The sequence below is a fragment of the Phoenix dactylifera genome, chromosome 1 (genome assembly GCF_009389715.1).
Source record: "Phoenix dactylifera cultivar Barhee BC4 chromosome 1, palm_55x_up_171113_PBpolish2nd_filt_p, whole genome shotgun sequence".
NCBI classification, from domain to species: domain Eukaryota; kingdom Viridiplantae; phylum Streptophyta; class Magnoliopsida; order Arecales; family Arecaceae; genus Phoenix; species Phoenix dactylifera.
The window spans coordinates 6,153,577-6,181,187 of NC_052392.1; the positions used below are offsets into that span (position 1 = coordinate 6,153,577).

Here is a 27,611-nt window from a genome sequence, read left to right on the forward strand (position 1 = left end):
CCTCCTTCGCCGCCTCCTTCGCCGCCGCCGCAGCCACCGCAGGGCTTCTCCTCCTTCACTGCCACCACGGCCACCGCAGGGCTTCTCATCCTTCGCCGCCGCCGCAGGGCTTCGCCAGGTCCATTCCGGTCAGGCCGGCAGGGAGAGAGAGCGAGGAGGCAAAGGGGATTTGGGGCGAGGGCCTTTTCTTGGGCCAGCAGGAAAAGAGAGCGAGGAGGAATTTGGGGACAATAGTTTTGTTTTGGGTGGAGAGAAAGAGAGGGGAGGGATTTGGTTGGCTTTCATCCCTTCACTTTTTTGGTTTTGGTCTTGGTTTTCCTTCCCTCACGTTACTCCTGATCCAGATGGGCCATCGGGAAGAAAGACGGGGGGATTGGAGATGGACTTCCGAGGGGGTGGAGATTCTTTTAATTATTTGGGTTGGATGGTTGCCGTGCTGTAATGTAGCTTGGGTGTCAAAGGAGAGATGAGAGATGGGAGATGGGAGATGGAAGATGGTGGGATGGGATTTTTTCTAAACTAATTATTTTTCCATTCTTCTATTCAAGGATTATATTAAACTGAAGAGGCTTCTTGTCTATCTTTGTTAGATTCATGCATCTTTGTTGAAATAGTATACTTGACAGCTATCTATTTTCATATCATTTTTTTAACTATTTTATACTTATTAAAATTTATTATTATTATAATAAAAAAAGAAAAGGCCTCATTCACTGAATTTATCTTAGGCCCCCAAATGTATTGGGCTGCCCCTAATTTTCTGCTGCAAGTTTTTTTTGCAGGATACAAAAATAAATCTATAAACTAATCAATCTAACTTGATGAAGTACTTTGTAGGTCAGTCAAAATAGACAAGAGTTGGATGACAATAAAAAATAGAATGAAGAGTAAAGAATATAGAGAAGGGGTGAAGTCCTTTATTGAATTTGTGGTGGCAAATTTAGGCTCAGCAAATGATATTTGGTATCCTTGTGTCGAGTGCATGAATGACAAAAAACAAAACATTCAAGTTGTCAAGATTTATTTGATGTTGAAAGGAATCTCGCCTTCTTACAAGACTTGGGTGCAACATGGAGAATCTGTTCACGTGCATCAATCTTGTGTTTCAAATGATGCTAATTGTGACAATGGTGGAGGTGTTGAGGATAGAATGGCTGGGGATGGCACTGATGATAGGGACGAATTGTCTAATATACTGGAAGCTGTTTACATGGGCGCTTTTATGAATGACGATATTGACGAATTGCCTAATAACTTGGGGAGGGAGGATGCACAGAATTTTGATAAGTTGTTCGATGATGCTCAACGACCCGTTTATCCTGGTTGCAAAACTTTTACAGTATTATCATTCGTTATTAAGATGCTTCATATTAAGGTGTACAACCAGTGGAGCAATTCCTCTTTTGACATGAACATGAAGGTATACAAGGAAATTCTACCGGAGTGTGATAAGTCTGTTCCATGGACCCTTTATGAAGTTAAGAAATTTTTACGAGATTTGGGTTTGGGATATGTGCTAATTCATGCATGTAAATATGATTGTGCTCTTTTTTGAAGGAGAATGCGAACATGGAGAAATGCCCTATATGTGAGGAGCCTAGATATAAGCTGAATGATGGTAACGGTAAGAAGATCCCTCATAAAATTTTGCGGTACTTTCCCCTGACACCGAGATTGAAGCGCTTATTTTTGTCCCCGAAAATAGCTGTAGATATGGAGGAGCCTAGCGATGAAGAAGAAGACATTGATAGTGACAGTGATACATATTTAGATTTAGAGCCATGATATATTTCTCTAATGATCTATCTATAGAAAAGTTGAACATTTTTATCTTACATGCTTCTATTTTTTATGTTAATGAAAATCATCCATTTTTATCTTACATGCTTCTGTTTTTTATGGAGAGTGTGATTTACTTTTTTACTTCATATTTCTTTATGGCTGAATGTAATGTATCTGTCTGGTTTTTATTGTGAAAAATGCACAAAGTAGGTAAAAAATTTGTGAAGCCTGGGTGCTTGTCCCAGAAGCTGACGGGATACGAAAGGCAAAGGCAAAAAAGGATTGAAATGAACTCAATGAGATTAGAGGCTTTTGGCATACCGGGCATGTCCAAGGCATTGTTTGGTTCAAATCAGAATGGTAATGAAGGACCGAACAAGATTAGCAATGGCGATGATGAAGGACTGAATTCTTCTAGAGATGTTGAACTTGTGCCCGTGATGGCTGCCCAACCTACTCTGCTCCCCACCTTTTCTACCCAACAAATCCACGAGCTTTCAAGTCCACCTATTTTGCCAACAACGTGGGTGAGAAAACTCATCTTTCTGAATCTTGTTATTGCTAAGATATTCTTGGTAAAATGATGGCATTTCAGTGGTTTTGTATTTTTTTTTTTTTTACGTTCTCTTTGTCTATCACTAGCAGGTTTGTCTTATGGCCTAAAGTATTTAAGTATTTTAGCAGGTTCATCATCAAAGCGCGTGCGGGGTAAGATAGTTGGGAAAGGAATTGATAAGTTCATCGCCCAGAATGGCGGAGAAAAGCTCTCAGTTCTAGTACTTGATGAGTGGAATGCTTTATGTGGTATTAATGCTCCAAAGGTAGCCAATCTGTTGGGGGTGTATATTAGGAGAATGTGTCCAATTAAGGGCATACCGACGTGGCGGTATGTAGACGAGGTTACTTAATCTGCTATCATACAATCTATCCTTGTAATTATTTATTGCACAATAATTTTTTAGGTACTTGTAATAGTTGCATTGATCATACTACATAATGATTTTACTTATGTTTTTAGGACAAGTTCAAAATCTCGGATGATTATCATGGCAATCTAGTAGCTCAGCAAGCTGTCCACAGAAAATGCTACAATATTCACAGAAATTGGAGGCACAATATGAAATTGCATTACAAGCATCTTAAGAATGTCTTACATGTGGACCCTTATAGTCATCCATATGAACATGTGACTCAAGAGGATTGGCGCCACTTAATTGACGATGTGTGGAAAAGCAAAGAACACAAGGTAACTTACATATTTAGTGCTTCAGAGTTTATAAGTAAAATATTTGATCATAATGTTTTCTTTAGATTTTTAATTTGTATTTTTTTGAAGGTGAGATCAAAAGTTGGCAAAAAGAATAGGAAAAAGCTTGAGTACAATCATTGTTCAGGATCTCGGTCATTTGTTGCAACAATGACTATACAGGTAATATGTTTTATTCTAGTTTGCTGCAAGTATATTTTTGGAATCCTTTTATGCAAGTAGATCTGTCAGTTATTTTAGTTTTTTTATTATGTAGTGGCTATATGCTAATTTAAATTACACTTTGCAGCCAGAGTTTAATGGTTCTGAAAATTTTAAATTTTCAGAATTCTATAAGAAAATGCATATCAAGAACAACAAAGAGTGGATTGATCCTATTTGCGCCGTGAAATATATAGGTATCTAAAATCTCAATAATCATTTAAATCAATTTCTGCCCGTGCCAAATTTTATATACATTTAATTCTGTTGTTATCTTTGCATTGACAGCCAAATATGTTAAGCTTGCGAGAAGAATCTTTCCAGTCCGGTGTGTAATTAACATCAGAGGAGATGTCTAGGCAGACACTTGGAAAGAGGAAGAGATACATTCTTGGATTTGGGGATGGGCCGAAGCCCTCTTCATCTTCTTCCACATCTAGTCGTGTGTCACAAGACCATGTTGGGGAGTTGCAAAAACTTAAAGCTGAGATGGAGGAGATGAAGATGGAGCGTGAGATAGAGCGTGAGAAGCTGCGGAGGCAATTGGAGCATGAGAGGAGAGAGCGTGAGGAGGAAAAGAAAGAGCGAGAGGAAGAACAGAAGCAAATTGCACATCTTACAAGTTTGGTGGCAGAGTTCTTAAAGGGAAAGACTCAAACGCACAAGTCATCTATCCATCATGATGGGGCCATGTATTCAACTGGTGGTACAAATACTCGTTGGTATGTATTCTCATATATATTACGTAGGTTATTTAGAGATTTGGACCAAATTAAACGAAATGTTATTGTGAACTTATACTTGAATTTTAGTTTATTATTATTCACATGTGGTTATTGATTATGTATTCTTTTTTGCTTTCTCAGATATATGGTGGAGTTATGAGCAAGTGAAATCTAGTTTTTGGTACATGGATAGCTTTTGTTCAAATGATCATGGTGGAGATGTCTACAAGCAGAATCTAGTTTTTGGTATAAGAATATTTTTGTCTACATTATGGTTGTTTGGATGAATAGCAACATCAGATATTTTGGAAATTTTAATTTACATTTTGATGTGTTTGGTGATGATTATCACCTTAACATATGGTATGGGTGAAACATTTTGATGTATGGTTAATAGGTATGCTTGACTTTAGACTTATAGATGATGATATTTATAATGAATGATTATGGATTCTCCAACATTGTGTATACTGCTATTTGGATGAGCAAATATATTGTGCAATATGGATATTGGATAGGCTGTGTTGTTTGTACAGGATTTGGAATGAGCCCAAAAATAAATATTAAGCTTATAATTTGAATTGTTAATTAAATACAGGTTAATACTTTCTGCCACCAAAAAATGTTTGTTGCCAATGCATTCCAATACATTTTGCGACCAAACTATTGGTGGGGAAAGATAGACATTCAGTGACTATTTTTTTGGTAGCGGAAGACAAACCTTCCATGACCAACTGTTTGGTCGGCGTTGAAATTAGCGACAACAGATTTGGTCGCTGATAATTTTCTTCGGCAACCAAACGTTGGTCGTTGTTGGTGTACCTTAGGTGACCACATAATATTGGTCGCCAAAACCTTTCAGTGACTAGGGTTCGGCGACGAAGGGTATGCTAGTCGCGAAAAGGTTTCGACGACCAAATATGGTTATTCGGCGACTAGAATCTTAGCCGCTAAAAGTGTATTTTCTTGTAGTGATTACAGCAATTTAATAGCCAAAGTTTCATTGCATATTAAGCAATGAACTTCAATGATGGCCGAGTAGAAAATCCTTTCATTAATATTGGCTTTTGCATGATGAATAGAGAATTCTATACAAGCTGAATCTTTAGAAACTTCTATCATTAATACCGGCCTCGTGTGATATATGAGGTATAATTTTATCTCTTTTTTCAAACTATTTTTGAGATGCAATGTAATAATATATCAATATATAATAAATATAATACTTCAAAACAAGCTAAATTTTTGTTGCACATTAAGCAGAAACTTTGATCATTAAACTGAGCTTATATAAAAAAAACTCTTATTGTTAATACCGGTACAGAATTTTTCTCAACTATTTTTGAAATGCATTATAACAATGCAATATATTATAATAGATAGATAGTTGAAATAACAAAATATTTTTAGAATATTGAGTATTGAATTTTAATGATGGCCAAGAACATGAATACCAACTCTCGCATGATGAATAGGGAAGTTTGCACAAAATGGGCTTCCAATTTAGATATGAATAATAGATAATAGAATAACGTATGGCTCAGTTGATGGGCGATGTTCAGATAATACACGTGTTCAGGGAGGTGAACAGGGCAGCAGATTGGGTCGCCTCCTTTATTGTCCGGCACTCCGGAGATTTTCTTTGGGCGTCCGCATCAGACGTCCCTCCTCCTTTGTATTTTTTATTTTTTCGTGATCTGGCAGGTTGTACTCACGTTAGAGTTATATGAAATGAGTAACCGTTTTTACCAAAAAAAAAAAAAAAAAAAAGCATGCGGAAGGTTGCATTATGGACTGGTTTGATGAAAGGGTGTGTGTGTGTGACTGTGTGTGTGTGTGTGTGTGTGAGAGAGAGAGAGAGAGAGAGAGAGAGAGAGACAGTTGAGCCAGTTGCAAGAGTGCAAGACAGATCATAGCTAATCTAAAGATACTCCATCTTGATTTTTTAATCATTGAAAAGAATGACCTCAGCAAGAACCATAGAGTATTGAAGGTTCTTCTAAGTTAGTCAGTCCGTCAACTATAAGATCAGGCCATTATTTTCCGAGCAGCAAGGGAGTTAGCTTACATATCACTTTATGTATCAAACAACTGAATGATCCACTAATAATAGCCGTCTACAATCGCCCCATGGTGAATTGGTCAAGTTCCCAGCTTGAGCCAAACTTAAAACGGGTTCAGCTGCAATTCCAGTTCAAGATTTCATGGGCCATACCAAATCTGATTACATTGTGTCATTTTGAACCAACAACCCATGCTTGGAGCAAAGGTGATGCCGGACCAAATCTGGAGGAAGAACTTCAGCGGGATTTTAAACCAGAACAGAAGAAGAGGGAGAAGAGAAAGAGGAGGAGGGGGAGAAGAGGGAGAAGAGAAGAAGAGAGAAGGAGATTAGGTGGGGAGAAAATTTCTAATTCTTCATTAAACCCTAATCATGAAAATAGTTCCCTATATATAGGGCCCAAATACACAACTTGCATAAACCCCCCTTACACAGAAATAAATCCTAATGAACCCACAAATAACACAAATAAGCCCTAAAATGGAAATAAGCCCAAAAATAAAATAATAAAATAAATATGCAAATAAACGGGTCTGGCTCAATCTGGGGGCTCAGGATCATCTGGATGAAGGGCTCTGATGTCCCCATCAACTCCTCCTGGGTGAGAAAAACTCGACCCCGTCGAGTACAGGTCTGGCCGGCTGTCGTACTGCTCCAGAAGATCGGGGTCAATGCGCTGCAACTGTGCTTTGGAAATCCACGTCACATCAGACTTTGGTCGACCTTTCCACCGAACAAGGTAACGTTGGTAACCACCGTTCCTGCTTGAAATAACCTGCTCATCCAATATATGTTCTATTTGTTCTCTGCGTGCATGAAATTTGGGAGGTGGTGGCTCAACAGCAGGTAATAGGGCAGGGTGTCCAACATGGGCAGGTATATCAATAAAGGGGTCAGAAGGCAGGAATATTATCTTTTTGTATGGGATTAAATCTTCAATATTAAATGTCGCACTAATCCCATAGTCATCAGGAAGATCCACAACATATGCATTCGAACTGGTTTTCTTTAAGATTTTGAACTGTTCTGCACTACAAATTTGCAATTTCTTAAACGTTTCCGAAAAAAGTCGTTCAAACCTAATTCTTATCATGACGTAATCTCTTTCACTTAACTCATTATAACGTCTAGTTAAATCAGCAAGGGATTTATATTTTAAGTTATTAAAGTGACTACAGTTGCTGATTTCTTGATGCAATGAATGTGGATGTGATGCAATTGATTGTGCAGACTCAACGACTCTATACTGATAAGACATGAAAAACAGGTCTATGGGTTGCTTAGGTTTGTAATCAAGCACCACTTCGAATGGATTCATGCCTATGGACTTATGAACCGAACTATTATATGCAAACTCAATTGTTGGTAACATTAAATTCCAGGTCCTAGCATATGCATTCGGTCTGAGCCTATGATGTGGAAGGTTGGACAGGGATGCTCCGGGAACTAGATCGATTGCGCGTTGGATATCACGCATTGGAGAAAGTGCATCCGGAAGATCATCAGGGAGTGCATCATGAAACTCCTCTAGAAGAGAAACTACTACTGGGGAATGTTCAAGGTTGGACTCTGCATGGGTATCTTTAGCTACAAGTGCCAATTCAGGTGACTTGCTCTCAATATCTGTCACTACCTCTTCCACAATAGTGATGTAAAGTGGCTTGGTTGTACTTAGATCAATAGTCTCCCTTTGGGAATCATTTTGGACAAAGTCTAATTCTGTAGGTTCGTCTTCAAAGTCTTCTTCATAGTCTTCTATATTTGGTTCATAGACTTCTTCGACATATTCGGCCACTTGGTTCCTAACTTCTGGTTCAGTAATCGGGTAGGTCTTAGTGGAACATTGGGGCGCTATATGGCCGAATTGTTGACACCTAGAGTATTGGGTTTGGTGCCTAGGAGAGTGGGGAAGGACTACAGGTGGTGCGACCAAACCGATTTTAGTTTGGGCTGTAACAGGGGTTGGCGATTTAGGGGTCCTAGAATTTTGCACGAGCTCACGGATCTCTTGGTGGAATTCCTTGTATCCAGCCCGCATGGCAACGATCTGTTCTAAGAGAGACCTCAAAACGTCGGAATTCATGGTAGCTACAGGGGTTTTAGGTTGATTGAGATAGTGCTCCATATCACTACAGGTTGGCTTGCACTGATGACACTGGGTGATGATGTGAAATGTAGTGTCACTAATGAAACCCTTATAAGTATGATGCAGGACCAGATTTGATGCAGGACAACCTACTAATGCAATCTATTATGATTTCAGAAATCAGCAAGTTTTCACAAAATAACTTAAAATTTAAATATTGCTGATTTTTACTTCGGTTATTCAGAATTAAGGATTAAGATTATTTAATTTAAGAAATTAGATTGCAATCAAGTAGTACAGTTGTTCTGATCCTAAAGTAATCTGATCGAATAATGTTGAGAAACGTCCTGTTACTAGGGTGTGCTAATTTAATGTTAAGATTTAAAGGGTAATGGGATGGGTTCGGAAGTGAAAGGTTTAATGTTCTGAATTTTGACAACAATATAAATTTTCAAGAATATGGCTATCATGCAAGAGAACTAGAACATAATTAAATGAACAAGCCAGAAAAAGTAGAAACCTATCACCTGTCGTGAAGTAGTCGACCAAAATCGTGTGCTTGTGGACTGGGGCGACGATCAGGGGCACGAATGCAGCTGGTAGGCTCTTCAATTGGCGGACCGAATTTGACTTCAGCAATTTGCAGACTTGAATAATTCTAATTAGTAGGCCTATACTCAGCGGCTCTGAAAAGGAGTGGCGTGCTTGGCGACAGTGGCCCGATTGCGAAGAAAAGGGTGGTTTTCAGGCTGGGTCTGATGGGGAGGAATGGGCCGAATACTGTTTTGTGATGGCCTGATGAAGGGGGTGGGGTGGATTATGCTTATGGTGGTGGCGCGGACCTGAGACTTGTTGGCCCGAAGGTTGAGGAAGGGGCGGGCGAGTGTGAGGGTGTGGGGCCTGATGAAACCCCTGTGGAGTCGGCCCGTGGGAGTTTGAAGGGAAGAGGGGTTTGATCGGAGAAGAAGGGAGGGGAAAGGGGAGCGGGGCGGGGGCGGCGGAAGTGGGGGAGGAGAGGGACAAAGGGAGCCGGACGTGGGTTGGGGCGAGAGCGGAAGCAGCGAGAAGCGGCGAGGCAGCGGAGCAGAGGCAGGGAGATGGATCTCGGCGCCGAGAAAGAGGCACAGAGGTGGGGCGGCTCGGTGGTTCGATGGCGGCGTGCTCGGAGGGCACGAAGAAGTGCTGCGGGCGGTCTGCTTGGGGAAGGCGGCGTTCGGAGGGAAAGCTCGGCGGAGGGCCCGGCGGAGGCGGCGCTAAAGCGGTGGAACGGCGACGGCGGTCGCGGCAAGGACGGGCGGAGCTGCGGACGGCCGCGGTGACGAAGGCGGACGAAGGCGGTGGCAAGGCGGCGAGGCGGGCGGCGACGGCGGACGAAGGCGGTGGTGAGGGTGCTCACGGTGAGGAAGATGAACAGGTACCCCTTTTTTTCTTTTTTTTCCTTTTTTTTTTCTTTTTTTTTTCTTTTTTTTTTTAACTCAGACCCGTTAGGATTCGGGTTAACGGGTTTGACCCGATCCGATACCCTTTACGGACCCGTCACGTGTGGGTCACGTGAAACTTTTTTTTTTTTTTTTTTTTTGATTTGTTGGAGCCGGACTCGGGCTAGCGGGTAATGGGCTAATGGGTTTGGCTCTTACCCGTGAACGCCGGTCTTCTTCAACCTCCCGACGGATTCGGGAGGGCGTGCCGCGCTTCGCGGCGGCGCTTGCGGGCGGAGCGGAGATCTCGGCCGCGGCTCTGTGGCGACGGGGGCGGCCAACCTCGGGTAGGCGGTCACAGGCGCGGACGGCAACCGGTCACGAGCTCCGGCTGGTGGCGGTGGCGGACTTTTGGCGACAGATGGCGGCGGTGGTGCAGAAGATGAGGCGGAGCGCGGCGGGCGGTGGCGTCGACTGGGACGTCGGCGAAGGCGGTCGTGGAATAGAGCGGCGGCACGAGCAGATTGCACAAGAGCTCGGGTGACGTCTGGAGCTCGGGTGAGGTCTGGCGGTGGCGCAGGCGGAGGATGGAGGCGGTGCGGCTTGACGGTGGAAAGGGGTTTTCCTTTCTCCTCTGGTTTGAACCGAGAGAGAAAGAGAGAGATTCCTTTTTTTTTTTTTTCTCCTCTCGGTTTGGAAGAAGTAGCCGGGAGATGGATCGGGGCTTTGGCAGCAGGGGCAAAACCAGCCTTGCTCTGATACCAAGTTGATGCCGGACCAAATCTGGAGGAAGAACTTCAGCGGGATTTTAAACCAGAACAGAAGAAGAGGGAGAAGAGAAAGAGGAGGAGGGGGAGAAGAGGGAGAAGAGAAGAAGAGAGAAGGAGATTAGGTGGGGAGAAAATTTCTAATTCTTCATTAAACCCTAATCATGAAAATAGTTCCCTATATATAGGGCCCAAATACACAACTTGCATAAACCCCCCCTTACACAGAAATAAATCCTAATGAACCCACAAATAACACAAATAAGCCCTAAAATGCAAATAAGCCCAAAAATAAAATAATAAAATAAATATGCAAATAAACGGGTCTGGCTCAATCCGGGGGCTCAGGATCATCTGGATGAAGGGCTCTGATGTCCCCATCAAAAGGTCAGCCTTGTGCAAACAAAACATAGCGAGACCAAGAAACCCATGTCATAATGCTTGGATCCAACGCATTCCCCATTTAGGAGGAATATATGCTTGATCAAGGATTTGTATGTGAGAATGTTATAACCATCTTTGGAATCCGACATGATAGCAAGATTCTCTATGATAACAAATTTTGTTTCGATGCTTTAAGGTCATCTTCAGTCACCAATTTGGACCTTGATGTTCATACCGGTTCGCGATGATTTTGCCCTAATCTAGACAATAAATATGAATCGGCTCCGAAATCGTTTATATACTATTCTAAAAGAGCAGCTAATGCTGCTCGATCAAATTTGTAATTGGATTAGTAGGGATTATGTAACATCTATTTTAGTGATTATCCAGAGGAAATAAGGGTAGCTATTTTAAAAATAAAAATGATGCTTGATGATGCCACATCTTTTAGAATTAAACATTATTTTTGAAACTAGCATTAAAAATTGAAATTATGACTGTTATTCCATATCATGACTTAAAGCTCTATGTATGTAATTAACGATGTTTTATATTGATTGTTTTTGGCAACTGTGCATTGGGATCAAAGTTTTCTGATTTTTTTTCTTATTTATAATTATTTGCAAACTAGATGTTAAACAAAATATAGAGAGTTATATTTATATGTTTCTATTTCGCATAAAGGCCATTCATGTTGCAAGCATTCATGTTTGGTTGCTGAAAGTTTATTGAACATCTTGAATTTTCAAACAATATAAGCTTAACTCTGGCTAGCATATAATCCACATTATGCATCGTGTTTTTTTCTTCTTTTCCATTAACATTGAAATACAATAAAGTAATATAACAAATTAAGAACTTCAATATTCAAATTTCTATTGCCCATTAAGCAATAAATTTTAATGGTGGTTAAGTATAAACTCTTATTATTGGTACTATCGTCATTCATACCAATGTCCATATAGCGGAGAGAAAATCTACACAATATGAGTCTCCGTGCCTATCATTAAAACCGATGTCATTTATGATGATCCAGTGCGAGTACAATTTTTTTCTCTATTTTTCAACTATTTTGGGAATATAGCCTAATAATGTAAAAAAATATAATAAATAGAATATTTTAATAGTCAAATTTTTATTGCGTATCATAAATTTTTATGATGGTCGAGCAGAATCTCTCGTCATGAATATTAGTGGTATGGATATTAAAGTGCGAAGAATTCAATACAAATTAAGCTTCTATGTAGAAACTCTTGTTATTAATACCATCAGCCATACGTTGAATAGAAAACTGTACAAAAAAAGTTTTCATGAAGAAACTTTGTTACTAATATGGATGTCATTAATACTGAACCAATATACAAGATACGATCTTTTTTTTTTTTTTTCCAACTATTCATAAAATGTAACATAGTAATATAAAAAATTATAATAAATAGAAGTCTTGAATAGCTAAATTTATATTGCATATTAATCAATAAAATTTAATAGATTTATTTGATAGATTTTATTTATTTTCAAAGTAAGGGAGTGAGACCCACCATGATATAATTATCGAAGTTTAGATATTTGAGATGCAATATCCAAGATATAACAAATAACCTTAATTTTTGACTTCCCTAACAATGTATGTTCTACTCTCTATAACAAGTTAGTTTGATTATCAATTTACCCATCCCATAATTTCTATCCATATCCAAGATCTGAAATAACTCAAGCTTGTAACCGCGCTAGAGGTAAATTAAGACAATGAAATCAAATTCAATGTGAGATTAAAATTACATGATTAATGTATAGTCCAACTGATAAGGTCATATCGCGTCACCTAAACTAGTTGAAAAATTGTCACCCCTACTTGAACCTCAAGAAAAATATCTTGATGACTAACTGTTCACCCATCAAATTTGCTCGCCTACCTTGATTTTTTTAACCACCTTATGAAAGCAACTTCTTTTTGGAACTAAATACCCATCTCCATCACTCCATGCACCATTACCAAGTTCCATCAAACCAAGCTGCTGAAGCGATGTACGGACCACCGGGTCATTTTCCATCACCAGCCTGGGGTCCTGGACCACAGCAGTCAAACCGGTTCAGCCTTGACCCAAGCCCAAGCCCAAGCCTAAGCTGTGCATTTACTAGGCTGGGTCGGATTCCGAACCATTTTTTTTATTTTTTATTTTTTTATACAAACGACTATCCAACCTATTCTAGTATAGATACAACCAGCAGAATCAAGGGCAACAATCTGATAAAACTGCGAAGAAGAGATATCCTAGTCAGTCCAAAGAACTCTTCCAGAGTGCTGTGCTGCACAAGATGCAACCTACTCGGTAGTCTTATTTGTCTCCCTATACATATACACTGTCTGAAAGTCACTACAATTTCTTGCCATTTGTCGGATGTCGCCGAGTAGAAAACTCACATTCTCTCTCCGCTCCTCCTCATATAGTTACTCGATCATCGTAATCGAGTCGTCCTTAAGAATAATACGTTTCGCTTCCAGCTGTCGTCCTGCGTAGAAAATACTTTTTCATACTGCCCTAAGATAGGCTCACATGGCTGAATCTGTACTTCGTCCGCTTATGGTAATAGCCTACGAGTCGTGACTTCTAATGACAAAACCTACACACTATCATCAAAGCCCACTCTGAGAGCGAGGGGCTTCCAAAGCACGAACATTGACGCTGAGTCAAAAACCGGTTATTCCGAAGCCGCTCGCTGGTCCCGGTGGTTTCCGGTTTTCTTCTGCTTCGCTATCTATGGGCTGCCGAGGAAGATGTCCATAAATTTGTACTTTCTCCATCGGTTGGATCTCTTGTCGATCTAAGCGTCGTCGGCTTGCGCCGATTCCCTTCCATTGTCCATCGGCAATTTCCTGTTTCTTCGACTACGTCGTAAAAAGTTTTAATTTTAGGTCAATTCTAGCCGAGTTCTCGATGGAGGAAAGCTCGAGGAGGGCAAATGGGTGGTTAGCGATGATGGATTCCTCCGAATCGAGGTGGGTCTCCCAAGATGAGGAAGATTCTAGCGAAGAAGAGGAAGAAGAGGAACGGTTGGTGCGCCGGAGTGTTTTCGAGTCGGAGGAAGAGGACAGCGGGACCCGGAGGTTGATTAGGACCGCTCCCCGGATCGATTCCTTCGATGTCGAGGCGCTCGAGGTCCCCGGAGCTCAGAGGGATGAGGTCGAGGTAGAGTCTGCTCTCCACGTGAATCTTTTTTTTTGTCTGTATGAGTAACTTTCATGAATATTACGGACTATTTATATGCTTTGGATGCAAAAATTTGTTTAATTATAGTACTGGACGGATGAAGTTCGAAACTTTTTGTTAAGTTTTGAGGAAAAAATGGATTTTGCATACTGGGTCTGTTAACGTTCGCCAGTTCTTTTTGTTTATCGAGAATTTGGATTTCTGAGGTCACTTTGAAATGAACTGTCAACTAGCTGATTATTATTCTACCATTTGTAATCCAAAACTCTGCTTTTGTTTACAAGAGAGTAGCATTTGAGTTCGTGTTTTATCATGAGCCTTTTAGCTGATAACTTTATGATTTTCTGATTTCTGATTTGGTTTAGCGTGCAAGTTGTTCCTGATTCTTTATATATATAATCGCAGGAATTTGACTTGCGCAGGAACTTCATACTTGCTTTTCAGACTCTTGGTATTGTGTTTGGGGATGTTGGGACGAGTCCGTTATATACTTTTGATGTTATGCTTGATAAGTCACCAGTTCGTGGGAAGGAGGATGTTATTGGGGCGCTGTCTTTAGTTCTATATACTTTGATTCTGATACCGCTGGTGAAGTATGTGTTGGTGGTCATTCGGGGCAATGACAACGGCGAAGGTAGGTTTGAGATTGTGAATGAGGTCATTTATGCTTGGTGGAATTGCTGTTGTAATTTGTAAATTATGCCATAAATTTGCAGGGGGCACATTTGCTTTGTATTCATTGATATGTAGAAATGCAAAGGTAAGTCTTCTACCAAACCAATTGCGTTCTGACACGCGCATATCAAGTTTCCGCCTCAAGGTTCCATCACCAGAACTAGAGAGGTCTCTAAAAGTTAAGGAGCATCTTGAGTCTTCATGGATGCTCAAGAAACTGCTTCTTATTTTGGTGCTTTTTGGCACTTCCATGGTCATAGCTGATGGAGTTGTCACCCCAGCAATGTCAGGTTTCACATAAATTTCATTTTGCTTTACTTATTATGAGATACTCCTGATGTATGCATGCATGCATGTATTATTAAAGCTTATTTGTTTTTGCATAACCCTTTATTGATTTATATATATATGTATTTGTTTTTCTTTGAAATGCAGTATTGTCAGCCGTTAGTGGTCTAAAGGTTGGAATAGCTAGCCTTGAACAAGGTGATCCTCTAAATTTTGTTAGATTTGACTCCAGCTATGCATGGATATCTTTCCTTCAGCATATTGTTGATTATCAACTTGTGGAATATGAAGAAACATTAGTTATCGTGGAATTCGAATATAACTCACAGAAATTATTGCAAGAACACATGCAAATTTTGCCTTAGGATGACAGAACTAACAAAATTCAACTTTTTATCTAGATTACAATATACAAATCTTGTAAGGTAGTTGAGGTATGCCTCACCCTTCCAACAAAACACTTAATTTTTTCCCTTGTTGGTTTGTTGATTGGTGATTGATATAAAAATAATGCAAGAGGATTATGGAGCCTTATAAGATTTTCTGTTCTAGGCCTATACACATAGAATTCCCTTCAGTTGCAAGGCGTTCTTCAGACTAAATTACAGATCAAATATTAAAAATGAGTAGCTCTGAATTATGAAGATCAACTTCAATGACCTCATGATCCTTTCTTAGTATCATATTATGTTGAGCCACCCTTTGCAATAAAGAAATTGAGAGCCTAACCGAGGTCAATGAAAGTTATGTGTTTAATGCTGCTTGACTTAGTCCTTATTCAAGTCTTTTAGACTTGCTGATAGTCATGATGGTGGCTTGTACCAATTTCTTTTACATACTGCAATTGCTTATATATGTTTGCATGCATGCATACATCAAGAAGCAAGTTGGTAGAGGCAAGTGAATAGTTTAAAGAAGATCAATGCTAAAATAGCATGTTTTGATATACATTAAGAAGGAAATCAGTGTAGGTCGAGCCAATATTTTATAGATTACCAATGCTAAACTAACATTCAATTTCTGAAACAACCTGAAGAAACAAGACTAACCCCCATAAATAGCCTGAGCGAATAATTTGTAGAATACTAATGCTAAAAAAAACATATAATTTTCAGAAACAACCCTGAAGAAACAGGGTCAGCCCCCATAATTTTTGTGCTTACAGGGCGCCATCCACTTATGCATGTGATCTTCAACCCTGAGTGTGATTGCATGGGCACTAACCTTGTTTCTTTAGTGGTTGTTTGTGAGGGTTGTATTTTATTTCAACATTTTCCTTTATACAAATTTTGATTATCTCTGCAGCTTCTTAATCTTCAACCGAGGAACCTAATTTGCTTGATTTTTAATAGAATGAGGTTGTTAAGTCACTATACCTCTTCTCCTCCTATATTTGTTGGTGCTCTTAGTATGTTGCGAGATTTTTCTTTCTGCGCATGTACACCCAACCATATGTTATGGAAAAAATAAATATAGGCAAAGATGTAATACACAAACAGAAATGAGGTTTAATTTATGACTTGGCCTGCATGTGTAAATAAAATGAGTTTTTAGTCCAATTTTGAGAACATCAGTACAATGCAGGATTTTAAGATTGGTTACTGAAATTACTCCCAAATATGAAAAGTATTATGATACTTAGTCTTCTTTGAACTCCTAGGTTTTAAATGCTTTGCACAATTATTGATAGCCATTCTGGTTCCTCAGGATCGTTCTTATTTCTTCTGCTGTCAACTTTCAAGCATCAGTCGCATATCTTTTTCCAGATACACTTGAGCATGAACTTTTTATGTTTTAGCAAATATGTGGTTTTTAGTATTTAAATTTTGTGGCTCTCATATTATTGCAGTACCAAGCAGTATAAAAAAATAACTAAAATTATCTTCTAAAAAGTTTGTTAATTAGAGACCTTCTCAGTGGAACCATGTAGAACACATCGGTGGGCGTACATTCGAGCCAAGTGCTTAAAACCATTTAAACGCGGAGTACTAGTATGCAATCCAGTATGTACTTGACCTAGCCAGCTTGCTACCATACCTTCATCTAATATAGATTTTTCATGTTTCTTCCCTCCTCTCGAGGGTCATTTACTTTGCCTATTACTTCTAATTTACTGGCATTGATCTCTTTATTGCTGTTTCACATTTTGCTGTGTCAGTGATAGATTGTATCTAAGCCTTTTATGCCCTCTGGCTTTGATGCGCGACTAGCTAAAGTTTGTGCTGCTCCTGCATTTGTATACAGTGCTGCTAGCTACTACCATACCACTACCAGTTTATTGGAAGGGCACTTATGGATTTTGTTTTTTTCCACCATATAGATTATTTTGTAGCTGTTCAAGCTCATGGAAGCCCAACAATTACTGAGCAGCTGCATGCTTCTTGGAGAAGTGGCGGCTTATACAAAGCTTGGTATGATTCAATGCAGACTTGGTTATGTAGGACCAGCTGGGGATGACCCACAGTGCATGGAAGGACTTGAAGGGTTTGGATTAAAAGTCACCTTATGGTCCTACAATGGATAATATTGTAGAAAACGTATTTTTATCATAAAGTTAAAGTGCCTTTTTTTTTAGGTTTTTAGATGAGGTATTGGTCCAAAGAATAATTTTCCAACGGAGATTTGTCAACTGGTGGTGGTCTGGAGTAATCGTACTCCTATTATCCTATAATAAAAGTTCAGATATACATCTTATATTTATGCGGGAAATAAGAGTTATAGCGAGTCTTAGGAGAGCGCAAAAAGAGGGTAATCTCAGTAGAGGTTGAAATTAATAGAAGAGAGAGGGGGAGGGATGCGAGAAGGGTTGAACCCAGGATATGCCGTACCGGCCGGTACGAATCGATCCAGGAGCAAAACGGTACCGGATCAGCGTGGGATCCGGTACTGCAGGTTTATTTTTGAAAAATAGACCGGTACGGATGCCGTACCGGTCGGTACCGTCCCGATTGGGTTGATCTACTTTCTCCTGACTATACTTATGATCCGGATATCTATGAGAGCCATCGGCAATCGTTCCGATTTTAGATATCCGAGAGTACTTTAAATGTATGTAAATGATTGTATCTTAATTTGAAGATATTTTATGTGTCTCATTTTATCATTTGTAATTTTGTATTATTTGGAATGGAAGTAAAAAGATGCATCATCTATCTTCAACGCTAAACTTAAACATAGAAACATCAAAAATCATAAAAAAAGTAATAAAAAAACATCAAACTTCACTTAATTTCACAAAATAAGATCCAACAGAGACAGAACTTCGAGAAAAAAAACCACCGGAATCCAAAATCCGGCCATTCAACCGGGACTGGTACGGGATCGGTACGGGATCGGACCGGACCGATACGTACTGGTCTGGGCCGCCACCGGTACACCGACCGGTACCGGTACAGCGGACCTTGATTAAACCTGATACAAATGAATCGTTTATTTTTTGTTTTTCAAAACAAACCACGTATAATCATTCTTGATCCAGGAAAAGAGAAGTAGGATCAAACCTGGTCTCAAGAATTCTTTCTTTTTTTTCCAAAACAAACCATGTACGATCATTTTTAATCCAGCCTTAATGGGTCTTTTTGATAATGTCTTCATTACTTATTCTACAGGTAAACTAGGACTCTTAGAAATCAAGTAACCAATTTCTACAACCAAATGTTCCTAAAATACAAAATTCAGAATCCCATATAAGACTAGATAGAAAGACATTTAAAACAACAAAAAAGTCAAATCATAACAACTCTATGACTTGAACCCAAGATATACCTAAAGTAAGAGTCTTCAAATACAATCCTACTTAAAATAGGACTTCAAAACATGCTTTAAAAATTATGTAGTTAAAATTTTCAAAAATAATGAAATCTAACTATATATCTTTGTGTGTCTCAACTTGTAAAGAATAATGTTAACTTTTGTTTTTTCTTCTCCTTTGGGTAACTGAAGTGCATGCCAGTTTGTTGGATTCTTGTACATTTTAATGTTTATTTGTGTCCTATGGTCAATATTCATGGAGACATACTTTATAGAATTGAAGTACTTTGTTGACATTGTATTTGCTTTTCTGTTAGTGTTTTCACTAATATATATAACTATTAATATTTTCCTAAAACTTGTTGCAGATAAAGTGGTGATGATTTCAGTTGCATTTCTTGTAATCTTGTTCAGTGTACAGAAGTATGGAACCAGCAAAGTGGGGCTTGCAGTTGGCCCTGCTTTATTTGTATGGCTTTGCTCCCTAGGGGGCATTGGAGTCTACAATCTTGTAAAATATGGTGTAACAGTTTTGAGGGCATTCAATCCTGTCCACATCTATTATTATTTTGAGAGGAATTTAACTCAGGCTTGGTTATCTCTTGGTGGTTGTCTCCTGTGTGCAACAGGTAAAGTGCAAACTGGTGACCTATGATTACATGGATGTTACTTGATTATGTCTTTTAAAAGTACTCTTGGTATTTTATTACTACCAGAAAAAGGAAACATTATATTTGATGTTAAGAAGTGGCTTAACCATTTAGACTTTCAGTGGTTTTATGTTCTTGGATTGTTAACTGTAAGTCTTTGAGTTCGCTACCTCTACATGAATTAATTCAAGATTATTGGAAAAATTGTATTCTTAAAGCAGGGTAATCTTTGACTAGATCGATAGATGCATATGAAGTTAATAGCTTATTGCTATTTGTTTGCAATATTCTTAATATTCAATCAAATACTCCTCCAATCTTTTTGTCTTGAAGCAGAAATCAATGGATAAATAAGAAATACCAGATGTGTTTATTTGTTATCAAGGAAAAGGCAAAAGAAAACAAAAAGTGGTTGGTGGTGGCCACTTCTGCAGTCTGCTTGAAAATAGTGTAGTTGAAATTTGCTTCAGGGAGAAAATGGGATCAGATTCCTTTCTCTATCAGGATCTGATTTATTCTGGTATTTGGAGATCTTTCCACTTCCTTTTCCACCTCTCAGAGTATAAAGAAAAAAGAATTCCTCTGAACCAAATTCTTGAAGCAATGAGTATCCAATTTATCTGTTTTTCATAAAAAGCAGTTAACTGGTCTCTGCCATACATTTCCTTGGAGCTAAATGGACCCTTAATGGTAAATCAAGCAATGTTTCTTGAACTAAAAGTTTCAGAAGCTACTTAGTCTATTGTTGTGCTTTGTTGATGCTTACTTTTCAGAAATAATAGATATTTTGGTCTTTTTATTAGGATTCTAGCCAGGAAATGGGGCTAGATTTTGTAGTTACTGTTTCATCATGTGCATTCATGATCATAAAATATCACCCACACTTATGCCCAATTGTTTTACAGGTTCTGAGGCAATGTTTGCAGATCTTTGCTATTTCTCTGTAGGATCTGTTCAGGCAATGAATTACACACTGTGCTTTGGATACTTTCTTTCTGTTGCAGCTTCTTAAACATCCTCAGACCTCTTTTTAACTTTTGACATTCTGATTGCTTTAAGTAATTATTGCAGCTAACTTTTGTGTTTTTGGTTCTGCCCTGCCTTCTGTTGGGATACCTTGGCCAAGCTGCATTCCTTATGGAAAATCTAACTACCTCTGAGCAGGTCTTCTTTTCGTCCATCCCAAGTAAGCTGGAGATTTATTTAAATATATGCATTGCTATGTTTAACAAGTAGATAAACCATGTTTCGGTAATTACTTTTTTCTGGGCTGATGTTTTATGCATAGAAAACACATTATGAATGAATTCTCTCAGATGAATAATTTTTAATTTTATTTTGGTTTGATTCATTATATCCTGTTATGCATGATGCTTATATTTGGTTATCAGGTTGGGCTTTTTGGCCAGTCCTTCTTGTAGCCAACATTGCTGCATTGATTGCAAGTCGGACAATGACAACAGCGACATTTTCATGCGTAAAACAATCAACAGCGCTTGGTTGTTTTCCTCGTCTCAAAATTATTCACACATCACGGAAGTTCATGGGTCAGATATATGTTCCGGTCATAAATTGGTTTCTGCTGGTCTTCTGCTTGGCATTTGTTGCCACCTTTGGAAGCATAACTGACATTGGCAATGCATATGGTAATGTAGAATCAATTCTGATTCCTTGATATTTCTTTTCCATTCAAACAATAAATTTCCATTTGTCATATTTGTTTCGCAAAGTTCCCTTAACAGAAATCTAAATTAGGCAGCCTTGAGAAACTAATGGCTGCTTTTCGAGGTTTTATATTTGAAAATCATGATTTTATTTTTTCAATGAATATGAAAGGTGATATTGAATCCACATTTTGAATTGGGTCAAATTTTGAATCCAAGTCTAATTCATTTCATTTACCTCATATTCAATATTTATTTTATTGATCCATCATTTTTTTTTTTTTTTTTTTTTTGCGGGGGGGGGGGGGGGGGGGGGGTCAAATCATGTACATGTTCGTTGTTTTATATATCCTAAACATATTATTCAACAGAATAACAACTAAACAATGTATAGACATTATTAACAACCCATTCCACTTGGCTATATATTATCATCAAAAACACAGATTGATTATTACCTACATAACATTTATCACTATCTACAAATCTGTTTCTTAATGTCGATGTGGATTGTGAAAAATATCATTCATGGTTTTGGGCTATTTGGGTTAAGACAAGTCACTTAATGATCCATAAATTGTCCATATTTGTGATTGGTCATTTTTATCGGTCCAAGTGTAGTCCAACTGACTTTGGTTGAAACTAGATCAGATTCTTTTTGTGTAAGTTTTGGATTGCAAGTGGGTCAATGTAATCCATTTGCAGCGCTGACTGCATGGTCCATCATCTTGGAGTAAAATGGACATTACTGGCAAGCCTTTGGGCTTGATTATGGTTACTGCATTGTGCATGCTGAGGTATCTTGCCTAAGTACTCCAGAAATGTATCTCTTTATTTCTAAACTTTGCACAGGAAATCAGATCCTTCTCTTGTAATGAAGATATTATTTCTTCCTGTACCTGTTGGTTGTACAGTGGCACTATGCTGATTCCCTGGCTCAATCAATATTACCTTATTTGCACGCAAACTTCTTTGATGATACTGTTAAGCAGCATAATTAAAGAAAAGATTAGTAAGAAATCAATGAAGAATATGGTAAAGAAGAAAACTCTTGCAATCTGAAATTATTTCAGCATATATAATACATTCTTTTAGCCAAACTTACGTGCATTTCATGCTCTTCCAGCATACACCTTTCAGCCTGACCTGATGCTTATTTGGTTTTTTCTAAGATTCATATCTATTATTGTAATAGGCTATGTAAGATTTTTCCCTAGCTGGCTAATGAGTCCTTCTGTTGAGGTACTGGAGTCCAATAAGACTTCTTAATTCTTATGATATACTCCATGAGTTAGTATTGAATATCTTTTCATCTTAGGTTATGCATTCGTAATTTTCAGACATGCTGCTGACTGTCAACTCAATGGCTGCAGTTGATGTGTGCTCCGATGTCTTTACTACATGTTCGTGTCTTATACTTCATTTGAACTAATATTTGGGCATGTGCAGTGCACATGATACAAGGATGGATGTAATCCCATCTAATTCATGTGTTTTTATTAATACACTCCTCATTGTTTCATGCACTTTTCCCCCTCTCTTTCCCTTTAAGATAGCAGGCTGAACCAAGCAAAGCACAATTTTGAAGACGAGGGCATGTCTAGAATGAGACATGGACAGATACCTTAGAGTGAAATAGACACGCTAATAGGCATTCATGGATGGATATGAACAGCTGGAATGTTGTTCTTGTGTCCAAAGTGAATTGCTATAAGTACATCAAAGATTGACTAATGGAATTGGATGAAAAAATTGGAAGGGCTATTCGATTGACTTGGTGCTGAGTAAAGATCAAATGGATCTTCATGATCTCAAAAGAGAAATAGAGAGAATGGACAAGGATAGGCAGATGAGAGTTTATTTTGTTATTTTATATTAAGCAAACATGGCAGGTGGCTTGGAGAGAGAGATGGAGGGACCCAGAGATGGAGGCTCAAAGTGTGTAAAGGTGGACATAAAACTAGTTGTCAGAACCGGCTCAAAAGGAATTGGTGTTGTAAAAGTAGAAATAAGACTAATTTCTGGCACCAGCTACTTTGACACCAAAAATTATATTATAATTAGTGGATATATCTTTGAAACACTTGAGTGATGTAAGCTACAAGAAGAAATTCACAAAAGATGAAAATAATATTTAAACCTTAACTAACTAGCCTCCTCGCTTCTTAATGGGTTAAGTTTTTCAGACAAAGGCGGGGATGAAATTTTATAACATTTTACAGGCAAGTCCTAACCTGATGGCAACCAACTAGTTGGTACTAAATTCTAGGCCATGGCAACTTCGGGCAAGAGAGGGCTTGCCATGAAGTGTAGGTGGTCGATCAGTTGGCAAGTTGGTAGATCTACTGTATAGGTTTTATTAATATAAACCAAGGAGCCCAATTAGAATGTGATTACTGAAAGAAGAAAAGTAGTTATAGGTAAACTAAGGTATAACAATTTTCTTTTTTTTTTTTTGAATTTGTTTTCTTCAGTACTATTTTTTTCTTTTTATTGTGTTACATGCAGTTAAATTATATTTTTTACATGTGCTCTTCTTTTTTTCCTGTTTGGGTCTTTTATATATAGAATCTTTTTTTGCAGGCACTGCAGAACTTGGAATAATGATGATGACAACAATTCTAGTAACCATCATTATGCTTCTAATATGGCAGATTAACATCTTCATTGTGCTTTTCTTTGTCATATTCTTTCTGGGGCTGGAATTAGTTTTCTTCACTTCTGTTTTGGGTAGTGCGGAGGCTGGAAGTTGGGTTTTGTTGATTTTTGCAGCAATATTGTTTATGATCATGTACATATGGACTTATGGGAGCAAGCTAAAGTATGAATCCGAAGTTAAACAGAAGCTTTCAATGGATCTGATGATGGAGTTGGGCTGCAACCTTGGTACCATTAGAGCCCCTGGTATTGGCTTAGTTTACAATGAGTTAGTGAAAGGAATTCCAGCAATATTTGGACACTTTCTGATCACCCTTCCAGCAATCCACTCTATGATCATATTTGTGTGCATAAAATATGTGCCAGTTCCTGTAGTTCCTCAGGGCGAAAGGTTTCTCTTCCGGCGTGTCTGCCCAAAGAGCTATCACATGTTCCGTTGCATCGCTAGGTATGTCATATCCCAGTGCTTTGGACATGGACATGACTTAATTTTGTTGGAGCATTAGTTTGTGAAAACATAAGGTTATTTGGAGACAAGGTCATGCTTATTGATGTGGTCATATTCTGAAAATGATAATGATGCTTATTTCATATTTCTTGGGTTGGTGGTCTATCAAGCTCAGTTACTGCTGGCCCTAGCTTGGTGCACATTCAAATTCAAGTACTAGTATGAATTATCTTGTTGGATGTTCTATGGCATTTGCTTATTGCACAGCTACATAAATTCTTAAACACAATAATCATGCTTATGTCTCATTTGTTAAGTTTTCTAGCTATCTTGGTCCAATCTTGGTTCACAAATTCAGATTGTGAACAATAAGGGATGTTAGAGAGTAAGGGTTTTAGTCAAAGTCCTTGTTCATGAAGTAGATAACTACATGGAATCCACCATTTAATAGGGGAGGAAAAAATTACAACTTCCATTATTTTGATAAAATTCCTAGCCTGTTTAAATTTCTTGAAAAGGAGATGTTTAGCACATTCATGGTGGTTCAGGCCTTCTGGGCTCATAAATTTCTTGAAAAGGAGATGTTTAGCACATTCATGTTGGTTCAGGCCTTCTGGACTCATTACTATAATGGGAAAGAAAGAGGCAGAAGATGACAATCAAAAGTAACTTATTTGGCTGCTTATGAATTACTACAATTATCTCAAAAAATAATTCTAAACTTCAGAAATAAATAAATAAATAAAACTACTGCTGGCCCCATCGTACTCTAGTGCATGTTGTTTATATTGCCCGCGAAGGAAGTGATGCTTTTATAACAAGTATACACGGATAAAGAGAAATTTCAATTGAATTTAGACTTACAGCCTTCTTGATTCAGAAAGTAAGAAAGTAAAGAGGGAGCGTCAATGTTCAAAATATTTCACATTTTACCAAGGTATTAGGGATGATCTCCTTGCTTGATCTTGTCTAGATTATGCAACTGATAAGCCAGTTTGTTACTGACTCTTGTATTTTCCACTCCATAGTTGTTCTTCGGACCCTTTACTATTTCAAAGGCACCCTCATACATCACTTATTGCCTTCCCCCTCCCCACCTTGGTTGTGGGCATGTGCTGATGCTGACCAGGTCCATGTTGTCATAAATCATTGTTCACTAATTAACTATTATGTGCTTGTTGGAGAGTCATTTTATCTCTTGCAGCTTCGAAAGAATGTTCTATCTTACTCTGCAACTACCGTAGATTTTTTTTGCCATGGAAGAACTTGCTACAATAGCTGTTAGCTCAGCTGGTTGGTACCACTCTCCTAGGGGCTTGTCCTTGCAGATGGTCCAGCATTCAAACCAACATTTGCAATCTCAGACTCCGTACCAGTACCATATTGATGCAGTGTCAATACACCTGGTATTGGTGTTAGTTTGGCGTACCAGACATGGTACACCTCTGTATTGAGTCTCGGTTCGGTACCGTTATTATATAGTATTTGCTCGGTACGGGGCAGTATGCACTGGTGTGGCAAACCTTGGTTCAAATATTAGTGGTGGCCCATTACTACCATATTACTTTAAAGAAAAAGAATTTGTTGCTTGTTTTAGGGCATAAGTAACCTCATAATTGTAGCTAGACCTGCTGTAATAATGATCGATGTACAATCAGATTGGCAATAATCTGATACTGTTAAGAGCTAAGAAGACACAGAGATCTGTCACTTTGTTTATCACTGCTATACTGTTTAAATACTTGTCTTGAACTATGTTTCTTTCTAGCTATGAGTTCCTTAGATGTATATGTTTTTATTGTACAATTGCATTTTACTTGACTCGAAAGCTTGCAAAAGGCTCCTTGGAGATAAATGCACTCCCTGGAACAAAAACTTCCATCATGTTTTTCTTCATAGGCTCTTTCATATCTAAGAGTATTCGAGAAGTTAATTACAAGAGCTCACATTGTGTATTTTATAAGACAGTTTTGCATTTGCAACTTCCATAGTTTTTCCTGTTTAAAACTGGTCTAAGGATTAGTTTAGTATTTTCTTGCCCACAATTTACTTGGCTAGAAACTGCACACTAATTCAGAGAGGATTGATGTTAGGTTGACCCAGTTTTCAAGTCACCCATACATTTTTGGGGGGAAAGGTTGAGCAAAGCTCAACTGGATTTCGTTGAGGCAACAAAAAAATGTGACTAGGATAAGTAATCTATACTTGGTTTGCAATAATTTAATCCATAAAGCTGATCCCATTTAAATGGACAGCTTACCAGCTATGATAAGGTATGTATGCATTTCCGTTCTCCAAATTACTGCTGCTGTATTTTTTGACTTTCTTGTTGTCCAAGTTGCTCATATGTAAATTCCACAGAAAAATTGATGGAATGTGACATGATAATCAGCCCATGGTTGCATTAAAAGCTAGAAGTTGAGATATTCTAAATTTTAGATGATGTGTGCTTTTTAGTTGTCTGGAAGCATCTAGGGCACCATTCCCACAAATAATATTCAGTGGCTATAACATGATTTTCTTATAAATTTGCCGGGCTAACAGACTTAGATGGTCCATGCCTCCTGCCTGATAGATTTACCATTGTGCTGTTTCCTGTACCTTTCTTGGTGGTGGTTTAATTTTTAAATGTTAAGGTACATAGATTAGCATAGCCATAATCTTCTGTGCCTTATCAAATAAACGTGAATTTTTGGATATGGCTTTATGAAATAGTGGATTCTGGGTACTGCCTTCAGTAGCATAACATTTTTAACTTGCACCATTTCACATAAGTTGAGGGGAAAAGACTAGTATTTTGTATAACCATTTGTGTAATTCTAACTTGGCTGCTTCCTTATAGGTATGGCTACAAGGATGTAAGGAAAGAGCCTCACCAAATGTTTGAACAGCTACTTCTTGGGAGTCTTGAAAAGTTCATACGTCGAGAAGACCAAGAACGCTTATTAGAGAGTGGAGATAGCGATTCGGATGCCGAAGCAGCGGCATCACGTTCAAGAATTCTTATAGCTCCAAATGGCAGTATGTATTCCCTTGATGTCCCTCTCTTGGCTGCTTATAACTGCACTGAGAGGCCAAGCCCAGAAGCAAGCACTTCATCTCATGAGGCTCGAGATGAAGCCATGCCAGATGCCAGACAGAATCTTGAGCAGGAGCTTTCATTGATAAACAAGGCTGAAGAGTCAGGAGTTGTCTACCTACTTGGGCATGGTGATATTAGGGCCAGAAAGGACTCCTGGTTTCTCAAGAAACTAGTCATAAATTACTTCTATGCATTCTTGAGAAGGAACAGCAGGAGAGCGATGACAACATTGACTGTTCCCCGCACAAATTTAATGCAAGTTGGCATGACCTACATGGTTTAGGGAATATTGACTACTCTTTGGCCAGTCTAAGGTTAACTTTTCTTCAACTCAGACATCAGACTGTTTACAGGAAGCTAGAATCACAAGGACATGGGTCGGTCGATGGATGGTTTTGTTCGTGACAGAGAACTGACAAGAAGTAAATTTGCCTAACAAGTTGAGAAAGAAACTATGCTGTCCACAGATTACAGTACCTACTGATGCTGTTT

The 27,611-nt window shown here is 38.5% G+C and overlaps 3 protein-coding genes across 4 annotated transcripts; all 3 read left to right on the forward strand.

Annotated features, from left to right (window-relative positions):
• The first annotated feature begins 2,751 nt into the window (after positions 1–2,751).
• Positions 2,752–3,586, forward strand: LOC120104247. The gene is made up of 4 exons (XM_039115086.1): positions 2,752–3,028; positions 3,119–3,211; positions 3,339–3,434; positions 3,539–3,586. The coding sequence occupies exons 1-4, from the start codon at positions 2,900–2,902 to the stop codon at positions 3,584–3,586; spliced, it is 366 nt and encodes a 121-aa protein (XP_038971014.1). The 5' UTR covers positions 2,752–2,899.
• Positions 3,587–3,599: 13 nt separating this feature from the next.
• LOC120113278 (TBC1 domain family member 10B-like) lies at positions 3,600–4,299 on the forward strand. The gene is made up of 2 exons (XM_039134330.1): positions 3,600–3,972; positions 4,117–4,299. Coding segments are annotated over exons 1-2 (372 nt in total). The 5' UTR covers positions 3,600–3,601; the 3' UTR covers positions 4,118–4,299.
• Positions 4,300–13,351: 9,052 nt separating this feature from the next.
• Positions 13,352–27,402, forward strand: LOC103699693 (potassium transporter 7-like). 2 transcript variants are annotated; one of them, XM_039124924.1, is made up of 10 exons: positions 13,352–13,883; positions 14,310–14,538; positions 14,621–14,869; positions 15,015–15,065; positions 18,986–19,246; positions 20,173–20,225; positions 20,339–20,453; positions 20,659–20,913; positions 23,515–24,037; positions 26,880–27,402. In XM_039124924.1, exons 1-10 carry the CDS (start codon positions 13,632–13,634, stop codon positions 27,400–27,402), a joined length of 2,511 nt encoding a protein of 836 aa, XP_038980852.1. In that variant the 5' UTR covers positions 13,352–13,631. The 2 variants fall into 2 exon arrangements, with proteins under 2 accessions (XP_038980852.1, XP_038980854.1); XM_039124926.1 differs by having other exon boundaries at positions 13,755–13,883; positions 14,327–14,538.
• The last annotated feature ends 209 nt before the right edge of the window (positions 27,403–27,611 follow it).

Coding starts and splice junctions, on each gene's coding strand:
- LOC103699693 (XM_039124924.1), top strand. CDS start 13,632: ATGGAGGAAAGCTCGAGGAGGGCAAATGGGTGGTTAGCGATGATGGAT. Junction 19,247..20,172: donor TTGTCTCCTGTGTGCAACAG/GTAAAGTGCAAA, acceptor ATTGTTTTACAG/GTTCTGAGGCAATGTTTGCA. Junction 20,914..23,514: donor TGACATTGGCAATGCATATG/GTAATGTAGAAT, acceptor CTTTTTTTGCAG/GCACTGCAGAACTTGGAATA.
- LOC120113278 (XM_039134330.1), top strand. CDS start 3,602: ATGTCTAGGCAGACACTTGGAAAGAGGAAGAGATACATTCTTGGATTT.
- LOC120104247 (XM_039115086.1), top strand. CDS start 2,900: ATGAAATTGCATTACAAGCATCTTAAGAATGTCTTACATGTGGACCCT. Junction 3,212..3,338: donor TTGCAACAATGACTATACAG/GTAATATGTTTT, acceptor TACACTTTGCAG/CCAGAGTTTAATGGTTCTGA. Junction 3,435..3,538: donor GGATTGATCCTATTTGCGCC/GTGAAATATATA, acceptor TTGCATTGACAG/CCAAATATGTTAAGCTTGCG.